General features: G+C 39.7%; 1 protein-coding gene across 2 annotated transcripts in view; it reads right to left on the minus strand.

Moving 5' to 3' along the window:
- CDH13 (cadherin 13) overlaps positions 1–19,597 on the minus strand; it is a 478,464-nt gene extending 458,867 nt beyond the window's left edge. The window contains exon 1 of one of the 2 annotated variants that reach the window (XM_009561054.2): positions 19,432–19,596. In XM_009561054.2, coding sequence (XP_009559349.1) covers positions 19,432–19,476 — 45 coding nt within the window. In that variant the 5' untranslated portion in view covers positions 19,477–19,596. Of the gene's footprint in view, positions 1–19,431 lie in introns of both variants that reach the window. The other variant, XM_009561053.2, reaches the window with a different exon arrangement.
- Positions 19,598–20,010: the final 413 nt, after the last annotated feature.

A 20,010-nucleotide genomic window follows, 5' to 3' on the forward strand; every position in this document is an offset into this window, starting at 1 on the left:
GAAAAAGAATGAGCAAACACTAGAAAGTAAAAGAAAAGGAGAAAGAGTGAGGGGATCAGCCAGAAACAGTTATAAATGACTTTAGATAACAAACCCTCAGTTAATGTGTACTAGTCTAGCTCCACTGAGATCACGATAGCCACACAATTCACACAGCTGAGCTTCTGGTTCTAAATATTTAACTGTTTAAAATTCTAGTGTGCATCCTTGCATAGCAGAGCTTCTTTGACTGATCATGCTAGAGGTAACCACATCTTAAGTGTGTAGTTATTGAGTAATGTTACCATTAATAACAGTGCCTAATTAAGACATCTATAATGTTTTTAATGAGAAAAATTGAAAGTCCTCCTGGAATTTTTCCAGTCAAATTAATTCTGAGGACTTTGGACGTTACTACAAGTAATGTTACAAGAATGAAAATTAGGTCTAAATTAGGACATGTCACTGTACTTAAAAGGAGGAGGAAAAAAGGAAACATTCTATTCTCCCCTATATACACAATGCCTCTGCTATAACATCACACCACGGGTTAAAATAAAAGCACCATTCTGTAGTTTGCTCTAAGTTGCTCTGTATATACTTATACCTGATACATCTTTGAGGTCTGCATGTATTTTAACATATTGCTTTCAGGCTCTCTTTAAACATCACATCAGTATTCTCTTGGAAATAAGTATTTCCCAATTGTTAAAGTTCCTATGGCTTATGTAGATCGAAATCCTCTTGCCTATATTTCATGTGAGTTATGCTTGTCCAAATAAGAAATCACTCTGTGAGGCTGCATGTTTAGACAATGAAAACTTATTCACAAGTGATCAGATTCAGCTTAGTAAAACTGTACAGGAACCAAAGAATTAATGTGGTCCAGAACGATGGTCTTTAGTGTAACAACCAAACATTTTAAAGGCTATCAAACCTTGCAAGTCTTTATTTGTACTTCTAACACGCCAGTTCGTTGAATTATTCCACACCCATTTCTGGTTCACAATTGCTGTTTACCTCTGCTTTCATTGTAACAATTCAATGACTGTAAACCCATAAGACTACTATGCAGGTGCAGTAGGTTACTTTGAAGATATAAACACACTTAAGCTGGTTTTGAAGAGCAGGATTATTTAAGCACTTGCTTTCGTACTTGTAATGCAAGTTTGAGTGTGTTCAAAAAAACACAGATTCAAAACATAAAAGCACAGTTCATGGCTGTGTTCTGCATGGATTTTATGTGCATATCTCAGACCTGGTTTAGAGGAACCTGAAGCCCGAATTGAGTCCAATGTATTTATTTTTTTTGCAAGTCCAGAAGCTTCAATCTTAAGGTACGAATACACATTAGGAGAATAAGTTAGAAATCAAATACTACCTTGGGAGTCAAAAAAGTCCTTGAGGCATAACAAAGTCTGCAAAGCTTACACAATGTAGGTTAGATAAAAACAAAGGTATCTGATCCTACACATACCTTCACATATGCACACACACATACATGGCATCATCTTCATCGTAGTATCTAATGCCTCCACAGTTCATCTCCCCTCTCTACCATGAAATGCTTCTTTACCCAGATCTTTCCAATTCTAAACCTTAAGTTTGAATTATGCAATGTGTTGTGCCTTAATAAACAGAAACGCAGTGCGTTTCAAGCAGGTCAGCAAATTAGGTGGTTTGTCCTTGAAAGCAGAGATTACACAAGATTTTTTGTTTGTCTTTTTTAATGCATTGTACTAACACTGAGGATGTTGTCAGTGCTTAGACAATATTTTAAATGGGTTTACAGCTTCCAATGATTAGAGTTACAAGAATCGCAAGGGAGACATACAGACATACGCACATTCCCTAAAAGCTCAGGGAGGCTTTCCCTCTTTCAAATCTTAGTTTTGTTTGCAAAAACCCTAGCTTAATTGAATTATGAAATCTCAGCAGAGAAAGAAAACCTGATTTTTATCTTCTGTTAATATCATAACATTTAAAAGCAGAAAAAAACAAAATGCTTAACTGTTACTGATACTTTACAAGTATACACCTTACATTTTTAGTAACATCACAATCATCGTTCTCAAGTATAGTGCCAAAATGATGACAAAGTTTTAAAACCAAACATTTCTCTACAAAGATTCACAATTTAAAAGCTGCATATTTAAATTGAATCACCCATATTGGCTTCTTTCTCACCAAGCATTTCACACACTGGATTTTGATGAAATATTAAAATAACTAACTCTTCACTATTATGTTTAGCCTCTGGTTTGAATTGCACAATGAAGAAACAAACTCCATTCACAGTAGTCAGCCGCAAATTATTTGATGTAAGACTTCTTAGTTCCTGAGTGAAACACTGGCTTAAGACTGTTGTGTGTTTCTGGGCTGCACAGGATACTACACATAGAAAGGAGACCACCAGCTTCACGTAGGAAGCCTGGGCAGGTAACACTTCTCACTGCTTTCTTCCCCACTCCACCTCATAATAAGGCTGCAAACAATGGGAAGGTGACTTACACAGCTGTTTGAGCCACCGGAGAAGAATTCAGTGTTTGCACCGATACTTTGTGAAAAGAGTTGTTGACTGGGCTCAGAAGTAGGTAGATGAACATGTTATTGCAATGAGGGAGAATACAGGAGAAATTTGTTCTTTCATGCAGGACAAAAGAAGCATTCCTAGTAGACCACCTCCACTCTTCTCTTCGATTGCCATTAACTGCGGACAGCACATGGAGAGAATAGCAACCCAATTCTTTCAAGAAGTTTAAAGCACAACAAATAGCAATTGTCACGTGTGCTACTGTGTGGCTTGACATCACAGCTCTAAGAACACCTATGATTTTATTTCATAATTCCTCAAATGCCTTTGTACATTAGCGCCTGTTAGGAAGACAAAGGAGGATGAACTTGAAAGGAAGGACAGTGACACCTTCAGTGAGTCTTCAAAAGGCAGTTTATCCAACAATGGTGAAGAGCAGCTGAGAGGACTCTTTTTTCATCTGTCAGGACTATCATGGATTCTCACATAAAATGTTTTTCAATGCCCAGTTATCATGATTTAGAGGGCAGAGGGGACAAGGGATAGTAAATATAGGAAGAATAAGAACTTATTAGAAGACAAATCTTTTCTGCCTTTATTCTTAGAAATGTAAGCAGGCAACTCACTTCAGATGCTCACGAGCAATATTTAATTTAAGTTGCCAAGCACAGAAAGTGACAGAGTAGCCCTAAGAAAAAAAAAAAACACAAACCCAACACACAAAACGCTCATGAGAAAAAGGAAAGTATTCTTAAAAACCTATTGATCCCAATCTTATTTAACTTTTGGTACAGCATTGATGTCAACAATGTATTTTGGATTACTGAACAAGAACAAAATGACAACAGTCAAGATCCTCCTTTGGGTGAAGCCATTCTCTTAACTATAGTTCCTCAGAACACTAAAAATACATTTTCATTGCCACAAAAAGGCTGCAACATATCTTTAAGACAAGGATTAAATGGTAGCAGTTAGATGCACTGCAGACAAAAGTAGAGGTATGAATTATTAAGATACAAACTAGTTACTGTAATTAAAGTTTTAGTTCTAATAAACTGAAAGAGTGCAAGACTTGCCAAGATGGCATCCCAAAAAGAGAATGTTGTTCTGGGTTCTCAGTACCAGGGACAATATGTACTGATGGGCCATCTGGAGCTCCTGAGCTGCGACTGCATCCTACTTGTTAGACTTCCTATAGGAATTTGCACAAGCTACTTTCTTGCTTTGTACCTTAGTTTTTCCTGGTCTTAAACGACATCATCTAATTTCTCAGCTACATAAGGAAAATAAAAACTAGAGATCTAGCAGTATAGAGAGAGTCAGGTCCCTTCACTATATAAGGCTATTTGTAACACCCAGTAAGCAATTCTGCCTTGCAAGATGCATCCACCAGCTATGTTCCTAATCATAGCAACTAGTTGCAAAATGAGGTTGGGAGTAGGCACTCTGAATATGTCACCTGTCTTTCCTGCAATTCCCATGTAACCCTGTATTGACAAGGGGCAACCGCCCCAACTTTATTCAAACCACCAGACGACACAGACATCCAGCATCTCTTGAAGCTCAGCTCATCCACCTCAGAGCTATGCTTTTTGTTACATCCTCAAAAGGACAAATGCTCATGGTTTAATTTCCCACTCTTCTAAACATTAGCATCTTTTGACCAAGGATGCGGTCCTGTAGTTTTTTTTTTTCCATTTGTCAGTTTCTGCCATTCTGTAGTGAAGATATGAAAATCCCTTATTTACTGGCCTCCAGCGGTCCATAAAAGCCTCCCAGTAAATCCTACAGGTGGACACACACTGCTGGCACCCTTGCTGAATTCACCACACAACAAAAAGAAATAAATAGCTAGTGTAAGGAAACGTATTAACTTAGCTCCACATAGCATTTAGAAATTTTTTACTTTTGGTTTCACTTGATTCGTAAAGCAATTGAAAACTTCTGAAATCCTCTACAAAGCAGAGTTATTGCTGCCTGCCAGAAGACCCAGCTCTAGAGCAATTGTTCTGGGAGATTTACTCAGAAACTCAAGAAATCCTGGAGACCTGGCTCTGGGAAACTCTGTCAGACAGTAACAAACCCCTCTCAAAACAAATCAAGCTGCTATTTTATGTTAGGATACTTTTTATTAATCATACACTAGATATTTCTCAACATTAGGTTTCAAAGCCTTTTGGAGATGGGGAAAGTGAGGCAGAGGCATATTCATTCCAGTTTATTAACCGCTGGATAGCAAAAGCTCATCTTTCTAGTTACCGTGCATGCACAGAACAGTCATGGGTCCCCAGACTGACACTGCAACTCAGATCTTGACACCAGTCAATCCACAGATAAATATATTTAAGATTCCCGATTTCCAGTGTATTCCTCTATGTATTACAAGCACTATACAGTGTTAAACATATCAGGGACTGCTCTCGGTGACAAACAAAAGGTTAATGCTTTCCAAAGTGCAGTTACTCACAAGACCATTCTGACATTTCAGATGTCAAGAGGAACTATTATTAGCTGTGCCTAATAATACTGCAAGCTCCCACCCATGGAATCCGTGTGCAATCCTCCATTGAATTGGCAGCCTTTGGCAGTATCACTGCCACATGATTTGAACCAGGAAAGCCTCAAAAACACTGCCATAGCACTGTGTAGTCAGCCTGAAAATATCTTCCCTGCTCTAGGGAGATGAGTGATCCCTTTGGAATTGGTTTTTGGAACTGTAAACTAATGAATCACTAACAGCTTTAAAGTAGACAAAATGTATCGCAACACGGCATGTAGTGTCACAGAACTGAAGGAAATCTGTTTACAGTGCTTCAACAGACACTTGAAATCAAGATGCTCAAGAAGGTTGTTAAGAGAGAAGCAGGGCTCCAAGTGCTGTGAGCACAGTTATCCCCACCAGGGCCATTCCCAGGGGCCTCTGACCCCCAAGCATGCTAGCCAAGCACTGCAAGGTGAGCCACAGCTCAGGGGAGGGTATCCACATGGAAACAGTGCAAGACATAGCGCTAGAAACAACCTTCTTCTCCTGGACCTGTTGGTGCATGTGCTTCAGTGCTAAGTACAGAGGATCTGAAATCACTTCTGTCGTTCAGACATATTCACTGCCTCCATCCCCACAGCTGCCGGGAAGCCTTGCCAGTAAGATTTGCACTATATTTGGTAACAGGACAAGGCTGACACCAAACTGTATTCAAGCCAAGGGTCAGCCTTATGCACACAGCTCATTAGAAAAGGCACTGCTTTACAGTTCAGATGCTTAATGAAGCAGCACAGTTTGAAGAGAGGCTAAAAATAAAGTAAAATCAAAGTCCACAAAGAGTTTGCCGGGCAAAGGAAAGGCCAAAGCTCAAAGCCCTCCTCAACCTAAGGACACTCAAAGCCATAGCTATTGCTTAAGAAAGCTCCCTGTCCTACTTTTGCCCAGCCAAAGCCAGCCTATTTCATGGAAGAGATGCCTTGGGCCAGATGCAGACTGAGCAAAACAGAGCATAAATTTGAAAGGAACAGTTAAAAGTTTGTCTGGGAAAAATGGCAAGTTTGATGTACTAGTGCTGCTATCCAGGGACCAATTGCATATTTTACAGCAAAAAAAAAAAGTCACTAAAGTCAGAACACCAAGGAATCCCTTCCTTGAAGGATGCTCTCTACTTATTAAACTGCAGTCACACTTTCTAGTCTACCTTTTTTAGGCTCCACAAGTACTACACACCTTCCAGTCCAGCAGCTCTGCTTCAGCAAGAAGCCTTGCCAATATCACTGAACAAAACCAAAAAGATTTATTTGCAAGGGCTAGGGTAGCTATCTGATCAGATAGTTCACCTATTTACTACAAACGTATAGAAGAAGGATAAATTAAATGGCGTGCTGACTATTATTTAAGCGGATTGCTCAAGATTTGCCATTAATGAAATTCATGTAACCAAAGCCACAGAAGGTGACTACACAGTGAACCAAGAAATAAGAAAGTGGGATGAGAAGGAAAAAAAATGTTTCTCCCTGTTGCACTGGACTTCACCAGCATATGATAGGCTGCAGAGTAGCACAAATAAATCAAGAAGGGGCTATTGTTTACAGTTAAGCAGCTTCAGACCCAAAAACCCATCCAAAAATTCCTGTGCAAAGTAGTTTTAAAAATAACAAAAAAAGTTGTAGCAATACCAGATCAGAGTTCTACCCCAAGTGCTGCATAGCTTTCCCTTTCTTCCCCAAAAGTGTTCAAGAAAAATTTACTTTGAACACACCATTCAAAACCTACCCTAAACCCTAGAGGTTGGCACAAATTTCTGCATACTGTGTACTGTAGCTTGCAGGCTGGGAGAGGTGTACCACATGTACTTCCTCCGCTCTTAAAGCAAAGGAATGCGCCCATAAATTCGCAACAATTTTATGAGGACAAGGAAGGAGGATCTTCAGTTGCTGTCATATTTGGGGCCATATTCAGAACTACCCATTCTCCAGGAGCAGAAATAACATGGGGAGTGGCAGCCTGACAGGCACGATATACCTCTGGTTCAGCCACACTGCTACTAAAAAAACCCTTCTAGAGGGGTCAGCTCAGCGCAAGGCTGAACAGCAGCGTTCACACCATATAGCACCCACAGAACCACTCGCTTTTTAAAAGCTGCTCATCACAGTATTAAGAAGAGGCTGCATTCAGGTCAGCTGAGGCTGTAAGATAACTCAGGATTTCAGCAGAAACTTACCCCAACTAGCTGAGCCTCACTTCTGTATCAGCACTACCGATTTAAAGTGACAGTTGCAGTGATACGTTACACTTGAAATACAGACTCCTGCCCATCAGGCAAGTGAAGCAAGACCAGCATGCCAATTAAAACAGAGCGCCTATCAAACAGTAAAGGCTTTGCGATGCAACAGACCTGATCTACAGGCCAATCCTCAACTGGAGAAATCAAAGCTGACTTGAACCTCTACTCCAATATCAGACCAACTCAGTGTCCTGGGGATGGCAAGTGTAAATCAGTGGTTCTCAACCTAGACACCGTTATGCTTCTCAGGCTCCCATAGCAGAAATAAGAGTGCTAGCTTTCTTGCAGTCCTTACACACTGTAAGAGTAACTGCAAAGTAAATATTTTCCTATTTTTGTTTTCTTTAAAATGCTCTGAAAGGTCAAATGTGTTTGCACTCTACTGTGTTCTCTTTATCAGTGCTTAAACTCAAGCACTGCCAGATGAATCATGAGTCATATGCAAACATCCCAGAAACACTGTGTCTGAAGTAGATCCATTGTACATGGATTGTATGCTCGGTTGCCAGGGAAGGGTTGTTTCCATTTTAGGCACAGAAGAAAGTTAACAGTTTACAAGTGTGCCTGAAGTCAGGTTCTCTTCCCTTTAACCTTTGCATTTTTCAGCTGGCCTCCAAGAGATGTCAAAAAATAAGTGAAAGGGCATAAGCCTGTGAAATTAAATGTAAGCAGAAGAGGTAGCAGGACGGGGGAAAAAAACCCACATAACTGACAAAACTTTGACACATTTATCTCTCAAAACAGTTGGCCCATAATACTCATTTTAACAAGACATTGCCTAGCTTTTCCCGTTATCTGGCTTGCTTCCTATTTATTGCTGGAAAGCCATAACAGTGGTTCTTCCCCTCCCAGGTTCTCTGGCTCTTCACTACCTTCCAGTTTTCTCTGGGGCATGGTTATTGTCACCAGTACGCAGTTAACAAGTGTGTTTGTGTTACTTAGAGGATGTGTGGGAAATCACCCTTCCAATATACCCAATATTGTTTCAGACAGTTAAAGAAACAACACGCAAACAGTTTCAAAAGAAACTGCAATGTGCTGTCCTCCAATAAAGGCTCATTTGGTCTCACACCTTATACCAAGTTTGCTCTCTGTTGTGTCCTCATTCCTTCCCCAGCCAATTAGTCAATCTAAGGTATCTCTTAACTATAATTTCACCTGTGCAGCAACAAGTTTTACAAAGCATCAGTAGAATGGATGTAACTATCATAAACACAACAACAGCAACACAAAGATAAGTATCGGCTAGTAAGACAGCCAGCAAGTGATAATAAAGTTCCATCAAAACATACAAAGTAAGAGGGAGGAGAGTTTTGTGGCTAGGTAGCTAATGAATGCTGGAAATGGAGCTCTACGAAGTACTAAGTCTCCTGCCTCTCAAACTGGCAGGCTGATACACACATGTGCATAAAACAGCACAAAGTACTGCTATTTCCCTATACCAACACTTTCAGATATGAGCAAGGACTCTTTAGGTGTCAGCCTAAACTATCAGGCAAGATTGTCTTTAAATAAAGATGTGGAAATGAAGCAGAATCAGACTAGATGCTGCACTCCAGTACTGTATACACCTGTTAATGGTACCACAAATACAGGCTGCTGACTTCCAAATCTTAGCCATTGCAAAAGTTTACAGGACATTGAATACCACTTTGTTTTCTTTCCCCCTTGTTTTGTTTTCCATTCCATTTTTCACATGTTAAGTTCTGATGATCTCCCCCCCCAGTCAGCCAAGGAAAGGGACAAGAAATTTAGCAACTATGTCAGCATGTTTATTACTAAACAACTATCCCAGCATTTCTGGCTCTAAGAGATCATAAACTGAAAAACATTAATGAGACAACCAAATTAAATTCTCTTTTCCAGCCTGTACAGCTAGAACTAGAGTGCCGTAGGGGACTGAGGGAGAAAGGAGTAGGCGAATATGAACACACCAAGAAATGATCAAGATTTGGGCCAGACACAAATACAAACTCTACAATACTTATAACTAACTGCCTACCACATTAACTAGCAGTCACCATTTAAACAAGGAGGTCTACAGATTACTCAGTGAAAATAGCCAAGCCCTATTTAAAATGCTATAGGAATGCTTTTTCTCACCTATCACCAAAATAAACACCAATAAGCACCAAGAACACACACAGACTTTCTAAAAAGTCTTCTTTAAGCCCATCTAAGAGAAGCTAAAGCACAGTAGTAAGAAGTACTCATATTTTTCCCCCCCAACCCTAGACATTCTGGAAGTTTGAATTAAAAAAATTAAAGCCACTCAGACTTTCTGAATTTTTTTTTTTTGAGCACATGAAGTGGAACACAGAAAAAGTAATTTGAACAACTAAATTACAAGAATGCTGATGCTTCCAGTCAGCCTGGAGGTAAAGCAGGAAGAACCACTCGTGCTGTGCATGATTGCTTTTTCTTCCTTCATATCCCAGCCAGACTCCACAAACACAGCGCATGCAGAAATCAGAAGTCAAGAACAAGCTGGAAAAGTGATTTTGTTCGGGTTCGACATGAGTTGTATTAGACAACCAAGCTGGTTTCTATTTTAGTTAAATCTTTCAGCCACCCATAATCACTGTTTAGTTCCCACTAAGGCACTCTAAGAAATAGGTTCTGTGTTTTCATGCCTTTGACTCATGAACGAACGAAATCTTTGAAAATTGTATGCTTCGGAAGCAAATATAAGATTGAATCTCTTCATTTCAGAGACAAAATCATATAGGAAGAAGCAGCTCTTCCAATATCATAGATTAGTTTACAGTAGTCCATACAAGTTCACAGATTCTTATGTTTTGGATTTGTAACCAAGGGTCCACCCACAGTGTCATCATCCCTCCAGGAATTCAAACGTTTAGGTGCATTTCACTAACACTGACACTTTACAACAGTAACATCACATTTCCAGAATTCTACATATAAGAATGGAACACCCACAACTAGGCAGCTCACCTCCTACCAGAGGAGCCCAAGATTTTGGTAGTTCCTTCTCCTCCAAGCCAACAAAAGGAAGAAATATGGAACTTTATTATCAGTTGAAAAAATGGCAGGGGAAATATTCTGCCATTGAGAGTACATCTCACACTGCGGGGGGAATATCCAGCACATCGCCCCTACCGAGCTCTGGAAGCATAGTTGGTTGTATATTATCTGCCCCATCTTCTATCCTAAACTGTTGTAGTATCAAATTCTGCAAGTGCACTTAGCCCCGCCGGCCTCATCCTCATCCTCCTTTGCTCCACATAATCATTTTTGCCAGCAGCCATCACAAACACCCGTTACAAGTAAGTACACCCCATTTTCCTTATTCCCAAAAGAACACTGAACAGTTATGACAGCTAACTCCTTTTTCTTATTAGTCTCCTCTATATGCAAAATACTATGCATAGCAATTCATAGGTCTCTGGTAAATCATAATTAATTATTTCCCTGAAAGATAAGAAGCATTTTTTAAATTAGTACTACATACACCAGGTTCCGATTGGCCTAAATACTGAGTTTATTCTGGGCTCCTTCCAATCAGAATTAATCTTTCTATAGTACAGTGAACTGTCACTACTGAATCAACACCAGCAGCAAAAGTGACAGCAGCCTACATCATTACTCAACTAAGATAATGGAACTAAAGTCATTGGAACAGGCAGATGTTGGAGGTTGTCTCCCATTGCAAAATAATGTTCCTGTCGTAACTCCGCATTTGTTTTAGGGAAGCAAGGATAAATTCATTACCATTTGCAGGGTGCTCAGATATAATAGTAATAGAAGCCATGTAAGCCTCCCAATATGCATGCAGTAGAAATGCACATGGCATTGATACTAACCATCCTTCACTTAGATAACATAAAGCAAGGCAATGCAATCAATCCATGTTCGCTGGAGACCTGCTCAGTACCAGCAAGAGCAACAGTGTTTTGCTCTTATAACTCCAAAAACCAAGGTTGAGGTATGTACAAGAACAGAAGTCATTTCCATAAGATATAAGAGTTCCACAATTCCTAGCATCTTTATTTCCTGGAAATACATTGTATGCAAAATTATAATCTGTTTAATTAAATTAAAATAAACAGTAGCCTCACGGCACAGAACGCCACACTGTGGAGTAGATCTAACAATTAGGGAAAACTATTGATGACATTTAAAACTGGACATGATGTTGTACTTCATTTTAAAATGGGATTTTTAATTAAAAATATAAGAAAATAATGATTCCAAAAATAGAGGCAGATGTCAGATCCTTATCTATTTCTAAACACTAGTGTAAGTAGGTGCAGAAAGGTGTATTTCACATTACTGCCAGGCTCTGATGACCATTCTTACATCTTTGTCCCACTGAATTACGTATCCTGCAATGATATTGCCACATATTAAGGAAAGATCATCAAATATGGGCCTAAATACTTCACTGTTCACACCAGAGCTGTATGTCAGTAAATTAATAGGATTATCAATATTCATCAATCAAGATTTATAGAGTTCAGCATCCAGTTACTTCAATCAGATCATGAATCATGAAAACAAAAGACATTTTGGAAGAGAACAAAGCCATTTAGCCTGACACAGAATAAGCCTTTAGGCAGCAGGCTAATGCAAATACCTAGAAATTAAAATCCCTTTTTATGTATTGTCCTATTTTAATTTAGTTCTCCATCTTTACTCCCGGGTTTTCCATTTTGCATTTCACCTGAATAAGGATGGTAGATCATATCCATGACTTCTTGGCACTTGCAAGATCAGTTATCTTGGCAGAAGGTAAAACTGAACATCTTTTCATTTGGCCAGTTATCAACCTGTACTGAACAGCTCAAACCTGAAGCTGAGCTATCTGTTCCTGATGAGTGGTACAGTTGGAGTCCCTCAGCTTCCTCTGATAGAGGTCTGAAACAATGGGTTTAACAGGGAAGGAAGTCCCCATCCAAATCTCACTGCTAATTCCCCTCTCCTTTTGCTTAGAGTCCGAAGTACCAGATGCTCTCAGTTTCCTACTCTGTCAGCTATAGAGCAGTGCTATGTTCAGCTCTTCCATTTTGATATAGCTGTTTGTTGTCTGATAAAACATGGTTCCCCAGGGAAAACACAGGCCTGTCTCTAGAGAAGTGTATAAATACACCTTATTTGGTAGTCATGAAACTCGGAGACAGTAAAGTTTGTTGATGGGAAAATGCAAGATCTTGGAAACACTGTTCCCAGGGATTTTTTTTTCTCCGTTGCCAAGCAGTTACCAACAGTTGGCTCAAAGTTAACTAGACATGCAGCAAATACCATCTTACATCAAGAAAACTACAATAGGCTGAGAAAAGGGAAGCTTTACATGATTTTCCCTCACCTCTACCTTTGTATGTTGTCTGTACGAGCTACAGACCATACTCCTAAATTCATGCATGCTGGGATAGATCAATCGTGAATGATCTTACAGCAGCTTCAAATTTCTGCCTTTTTACTGTGACTCCATGTACAGCAACCAGCTATTATTTTATGGGTTCAAAATCCCCTATGTTTGACAAAGGCTCCTCCTTAAAGACAGTTTGCACAGAAAGCTTTCTTGCAATTCCAAGTCATGCCAAGAGAATAAACAGAAATAATGTGTCTATAAAGTGATGAGCCAATTATCAGTGTGATAAGTATATCTTAACATGCTTTTTTTGTCCCATAGGAATTCAAACAAAACTCAATGTGCTAACAGCTTTATGGACTGATTTTGAGCAATATGAGAAGTTACTCATCCTCTTTCTACCTCTGCCACAGATGTGTCACTGTCCCTGTGGCAGACAGCCATTAATGGCTAGAATCAGTACTCCCTCAGCTGTGTTTCCAACCAAGCTTGCCAGCTTTGTCCTGGAGCAGATAAAGAGCACTCACACTTAACATACCTCAGAGGAGGAAGAGGGGGTCACTCTCAACAGTGCCCTTCAGCACACAGGTAGTAATAGCAGAGAAAAGCTTACAGGTACAGATATTTGCAAAAGAGCCTCATATCCTAAATTCAAGTTGTTCATATACATATTTCTTTGCATACAGCCATGTTAACAGCATCATGAGAGCTTAACGGCCTAAAACCCATAGTTTTCAGCACTTTCACCCCTTAAAGTACCACAGGGTCCAACTCCCATGATTACTCATTTACCCTAAACTTCTTCAAACTTTTGAAAACCCATTTTGTCTGTACACCATTAACAAAGCCTTCACATGCACAAAAAATTATTGTACCAGACTGCAAACTCCTTGGGGAATTAAATACTACCTTCTAGAAATATACATATTGCCACTACAAATAAAGAAGTTAACATTAATTGTTCACAGCAAGAGAACAAGAGTTTAGACTGAAAGAGTAACCATTAGTTCTGGGGGTTTTTTTGTTTTGGTTTTTCTTTTTTCTCTTTTAAAGAAAAGTTTTGGGAGCAGAACCTTTATAAAATAGAATCTGAAGAACTTTAGGCAATAAAAACTTATTCATTGCTGAGAGCTGCACATGGGTGCCCAATTTTGAGACACTTCAAAAGCTTGAAGGTAGATGTTCAGCTCCCTAAAAAACAGGCTCATGGATAGAAAATTAGACATCCATACATGGGCATTTCATAGATATCAGAAGTTATTTAAACACCGTAATCAGCTTTTCCATGTGGCTAGAGATACAGATAAACTGCTGTGTGTTGAGAAGATCCACCCCACCTCACTCTTAATAGCTCATATTTATTTTAGTCTGTTCTTAGAACTGTTTTACCCAGCCCCATCAAAACAAGTCTTAAATTCCTCCTTTTCTCTTTAGCCAAGAAATTAACAGTGCAAAACAGCAGAATATTAGATAAGTTAGTGGTGGAATGAGTTCCCTTCATACAAAACAATAAGGCTTTCAAAAAGTTAGATTCTTCTGTAAGACAGAGAATACACTCTGCATGACAACAGTAAAAAAAACAAGCCAAAAACAACAACAGTGGGAAAATTTCCAAGACCTTTAAATAGTGAAAGGGGAGTGAATAAAACAAGTCTTATTTTTCACTCCTCTTTCGCATTTAATATCCTACTGACTTGCATACACTAGCATTGTGCTAGTTACAGCACTCCTGAAGTGACACGGAGACACAGCCTCCCATCTGGGCTGGTCCCATACATCTTGGGATTTGGGCAGGGCACAGTGCAACTGTATGGCTGTGATCAAGAATCCACTAATACAATCCAGAGTTAAGTGGGAAGAGCTATTGCCCACTTAGTCTCCCAAGGATGATAGATCCCTTTCATTCTGCCTCTCCTCCCCAGCGGACATGGCAGATTTGTCTTTCTTCCTGCACAGATGAAGCTTTGCTTGTTAGAATGCTACTGATAGAGGAAAAAAAAGTTACTTTGGTACTTGTACCTGTCAAAAACAGGATGAAGAAATCTTTTCTGTGAAACAAAAAAGAAATATTAACCTCACATTTCTCCCTCAAGCCCCAAATGAAGTCCCGTTCTCCCAAGAGGCTTCTGCTGACATAGGAACTCCGAATCCTGAGGGCACAATCCTGACACAGAGTACATGGGTCCAATCCAGCAGCTAAAGATAAGAGATTTGACTCCACCAGTGATGTAGGAAGAGTATAACAGCAACAACTTTGTTATCTAGCCTACCTTACATATTAATAGAATGGGAAGAGCCTACTTATCTAACAAGGAACAGGAAGAAAATGAAAGGCAGAACTTTATATTGTCTTGAATAGACACCACTGTTGCTATCTACCTAGTTCTATTAGTTTCCGTTGCATTGGAAACCTTTTTGAGATACTCATTTCCTAGCTGACAAGTCTCTAAAAATGAAGTCAAGAGCCCCCAATGGATCACAGCACAAAGATATTACATGCGATGGAATAACCTTTTCCATTCTTTGATCATCAAAACCAGGAACCAGGTCCCACATTTTGTCTGAGCTGCATCTTAAATTGAAAGATAGAGCCTCAAGTGGTGCACAAAGTAGGTTTAATTATAATGCTGTAACTCTAGCGGCATTTTCATGATGCATTTCCAGTCATCTATTGTAACAAATCCCCCTTACTTAATAGTAAGGAGTCTGGTCACGTCCTGTGCAAGAATATCTTTAGGCAGTAGCTCCTACCTTTTCAAGTCACACTAATTCACCAGGGGCCAACCTTCCCTCCAAGGTAATATTTGACAAATAGCACAGCCCGACTGCTGGAATGGCTCTGTGTTTTGGGAAACACCATCTTTTGAACGAGACAGGTAAATAGAAGATATTTTGTACTATATAACTAAAAACCATGGCCTGAAACAGCCAGGAGCAAGCATCAGCCTGCTCACAAAATGATCACCGGTGCAAATTACACGTAGTAACTGGCTCCTCTAACATTCTTAAAGCATTTTTACAGCTCAGTGATGGCACAAGAGAGATAGGACCTCTTCCTTCCACTCGAATTCTCAGTCAGCAGTCTTAAACAAAATAAGACCTACAGCAACAAGACACAACAAGGAATTGCTTTGTCAGAATTCGAACATAATCTTTACTGCTACATTAGACTGCGTGAGCAAGATTTTTCTTTTTTCCTGAAGCTGATAGATTTCTTTTTCGTTTAATACATGAGTGCCGACTTTCAAGCTGTGCATGGAGCCCTCTTCTGGAGAAAAGTGAAAAAATAAAAGCTTAGGAATGCAGCAGCCTAGGCTATGCAGTTGGGGAAAGAGTTTTAAGACTAATTATCTCTGTTCACTGTAATAAGAGGCTTATAAGATGTCCACTTTTTTCCAATTGACTTGGATGCAACCCAGGGCAACATGCCAGTTATTGTTAAAGTTACCTAAAAATATTTTCCTCATCTTTTAAGCTCGGCTTATAAATTCTATGTTGATTCCTCTGCCTGCATGAAATGCATGACATAAAAAACCAAGCCTGTGAACCACTTCCCTTTTCAAACAAATATTTTGCAGGTAAGCCTTTGAAAATATCCTCTGGGAAAAATAGGTAAAAATCACTAATTCAATAGATTTAAAAATCTGTATTTATTTACTCTCTACTGTTGTACACTGCATAGTGTGTAATTGCACAATGTACCAGAGTACACTTAATTTTTATTGTTAGCTTCAGATCAATGAAGCTGTGTATTATAGGTATACTTTGTAGTTTAAAAGAAGATCCTGAATTAAAGGATTACTGGAAACGCACCTTTCTCAGCTATTCCAGCTAACATTCAGTTATCGTCTTGGTGAAATCAAGACAAGCACTTCATATTAGTATAGATTAAGTCTTTGCAAAAGGAGGGGAAAAAAAAAACCATTTATAGCCCAACTGTTTACCACAGCTTTCACAAATATACTTAATATGCTACAAAAGCAATTCCCCATCTTCAGCTAATTAATCTCTGAAGAGGCAATTTTTTTTATATTTAACAAATGCAGTTGAATGACATGCAGACCAAGAGAACACAAACCCAATGTTACTAATTTTAGAAATCATCTTTTGATTAAAGATTTTTTGTTAGTGTTCTTGTGAATTCCTCAAGCTTCTTTCTACAGTATAAACTTTGCTGTCAGTACTTTGAAATTAAGTTATTGCCATCTTCTGCTTCCACAGAAAGTATTGCATTACTACATCGCAGTTGCTTAGAAGTCATTTTATCAAAATTGAACTCTGCAGGTTCCAGTATCATTGTATTATATGAGGCTTTACTGCTAAGGGAGAAAAAAGAAAACTTATGAAAAAAATCCAAGATGTGTTACAACCACTACACAGCCAGATGGCTGCATTTGTTTAATATGTTGTTTCACATATTCGCCCGTTTACTTTTCCTGTCACATGAAAGTTGGGCATGTGGTGTGTCAAAGAGAAAAGCCAAACAGCATCTCAGTAAAACTCTTTTCCTTCCCTAGCATTCCATCATCTTCAGGTCATACTTGAACCTGCCACTACTCAACAATCTTATACCTGAAGACAGATTTATGCACACTTCCTCATTATAGTGTAACTCATTCCCTAATTAATCAACTCTTAGACATGATCTATAAAGTACACTTGGAGATCTGTTAAATCATCAGGTAGAGGCATTGTCAGATGAGGCTATCTGCTAATAAAGAAAGCGGGGTGCAGTTTAAGCACTTAAACACTAAATAATGCTTAAACATCACAAGCTCAGCCCTGCAGTATACTCAAACTCATCTCAGCCCATCAAGAGAAGAAACTGAAATATTGTGGAAAGTTATTAATAAAGTATGCAATTGTTTTCAGAATCAGGTATTCTGTACCTTGTCAGATATTAGGTAGTTACTGATGTTAAGAAAGCCAGCAACGTGGTTTAATAGACCTGAGAAGTCTGACCTCCTCTGGCATGTACATACTGCTTTTCCTACAACAGACCACCGAAGAAAATCCAAACTCAAGATGATTAATTCAGTAGTGCTAAAGAAGACTGACAAAAAAAGGACTGAAAACAGAGAAAGCCAAGCAAACTGCAGTCCAGATGGCAGGTCTGCAATCCAAGGTGACAGAGCACCAGCCCAGTACAACTCCAGGTTACCTTTACACTTTCCGTGCCCTCTCCCCCCAGCCCCTCTGCTCCCTATGCATTGCCTCTCCCTGGCAGCTTTGCCAGCCCAGCTGCCTAACTAGGCTGGATTCTCAGCCCATTTTGGCATCATCTCCTTCCCAGGAGCCCTTTGGCCATCCCCAGAAGCAGCAGTTTGCCCACTTGCTGCAGCCAGTCTCAGCAGCGCTGCAAGCTGCCCACCGGCCAGCCCTCCAACATAGCCCACAGAGCCTCAGTCAAAGCTCTTAGCGAGGCCCTGCAAGAAATTCCACATAAACCCCCAGTGTGTGCTGCTCTGTCTCCTCAAACCCACCCTTCATCAAACCTATAGTCCAAAGCAGATGCTTTCATGTGTTCCACCCACTGAAGTAGGATGGTCATCCTGAACCCACATGAATGCTTATGTGCTTGCTCATGAGTCCCCAGTCCCCGAGCCTTCAACTGTGCCATAACCTCCAGCAACCCCCACTAGTGCTTTTACTCCTTATCAGGTTAAACCAGGACCCAAATACTCTAGCCTTAATGCACAGCATATATGTATTCATTCACCTTACTTACACGCTCTTAAGGTATCTCCTATCAGCAGTAAAGTTCTCCCAACAGTGACCCCTCACCATTTTTCTTCTTATCATCCTATTTTGATAAAGCAAACTAAATGCCTGATGGAGATTGTAGTTACACAAATACAAGTGCACAGACTCCGCATCCCATACACTAGTTTCATGCTTTAAAAACCCACCAACCCCCTAAGGGTTAACAAAACCACTCAAACGCAAGTCAAAAAGGAATTAACTTCTAGCTCTACTCAGTGCACAGGATGCCAGTGCCACTGTCACAAAACAAAAGAGTTTACAGGCTCTTCAGACAAAAGAAGGAAGCATACATTTAAGCTGGACAACAACAAAGGATTTTCAAACCTCCCCAGAGCTTCCAAAAAGTGAACCCTGTAACAGCAGCAAGAGGAAAAGAGAGCAACCAGAAGGTATGGAGAAGCCAAAGCCCAGCGAGTCCCTTTGCTTTGACAGACAGTGGCAGCAGGGCTTTCGCAGCACCGCGATTTTAAGGCTGGCTGTTTATTCCTCTGCTTTCTGGCAGAGGGGGATCTATTACATTTAATAGGAGAAAGGCTACACAGCAAGTCACTAACAGTCTTACACATCTATCAAGAGAGTACAGGGAAAGGAACGTTTTGCAAGGTCTGATTTTATTTTTCCTCCATATTCTCCCCCCCTCTTTTTTTTTTTTAAAGCAATAAATAATGTGAGCTGCCTATAACAGCCTATAAGCCCACAACCCGGCAAAAGCCACAGAGGAAAGAGGCAAATCAAAGTTGCAGCATCTGATATGACAGAAAATATTGCTGCTGCAGCTGCTACCGAGACACTTGAAAGATCCCCCCCCCACACCCTTCCTGAAGGGAAACAAAACACCCTGTATATCACACAGCAAATTTGTTGTAATTGTAAATCAAGGAACTATAAGATTCCTAGCAACTGGCTTATAGCAGAGATCTTACATCTTTCGACAATAATTCAAGCACTGTATAATTAGTCAGAAATCAGACCTGAATTACAAGTACTTTCAAATCCAAACGCACAAGAGAAGGAAGATTTAATAAAACAAGAAAAAAAACCCACACATCTCTTACCTGGGACAGCAGAAAGGACAGAGTAAGTTGAGTTTTGTGCTGCATTTTGCCAGACTAGAAGGTACCAGAGGCTTTTTCATTCATGCACTCGACTGCACTGAGCATATTTTCACTGTGAAACAGCCTTTGAGAAGAGACTCTGCCTTGAGAGCCAGCCAACTTCCCAAATAGATCAGCAGCATCATCACTAAAGCATTGGATAGAGTCTGATGACCAGAACCAATGGCTTTACAAGGATGATTTCTTCACAAAGCATCCCCATTTTGCATCACACATATTGGGCAAGCACCTCTCGCAAACACAGCACCTTTAGAAAGCTTCTTGCTTTGGTGTATTTGTGTGTTTAGTTTCACTCTAACAAATCATGCCTTACGGATCTCAATAGTATTTTCTCTGTTAGAGAATGGAATTGCACAGAGAGAAATAAGAGCAACTCTGAGCACCACTGCAAAAGGATTCTCTTTATTAAATTGTTAATAAGATACGCTTTTCTTTCAATAAATCAAAAAAATGACCACTGCAGTTTTAGTTAGTTCCAAGCCTTAGCAGAACACAGTGAAATTTGTCACTGCAGCAGGA

The sequence above is a fragment of the Cuculus canorus genome, chromosome 13 (assembly GCF_017976375.1).
Source record: "Cuculus canorus isolate bCucCan1 chromosome 13, bCucCan1.pri, whole genome shotgun sequence".
Taxonomy (NCBI): domain Eukaryota; kingdom Metazoa; phylum Chordata; class Aves; order Cuculiformes; family Cuculidae; genus Cuculus; species Cuculus canorus.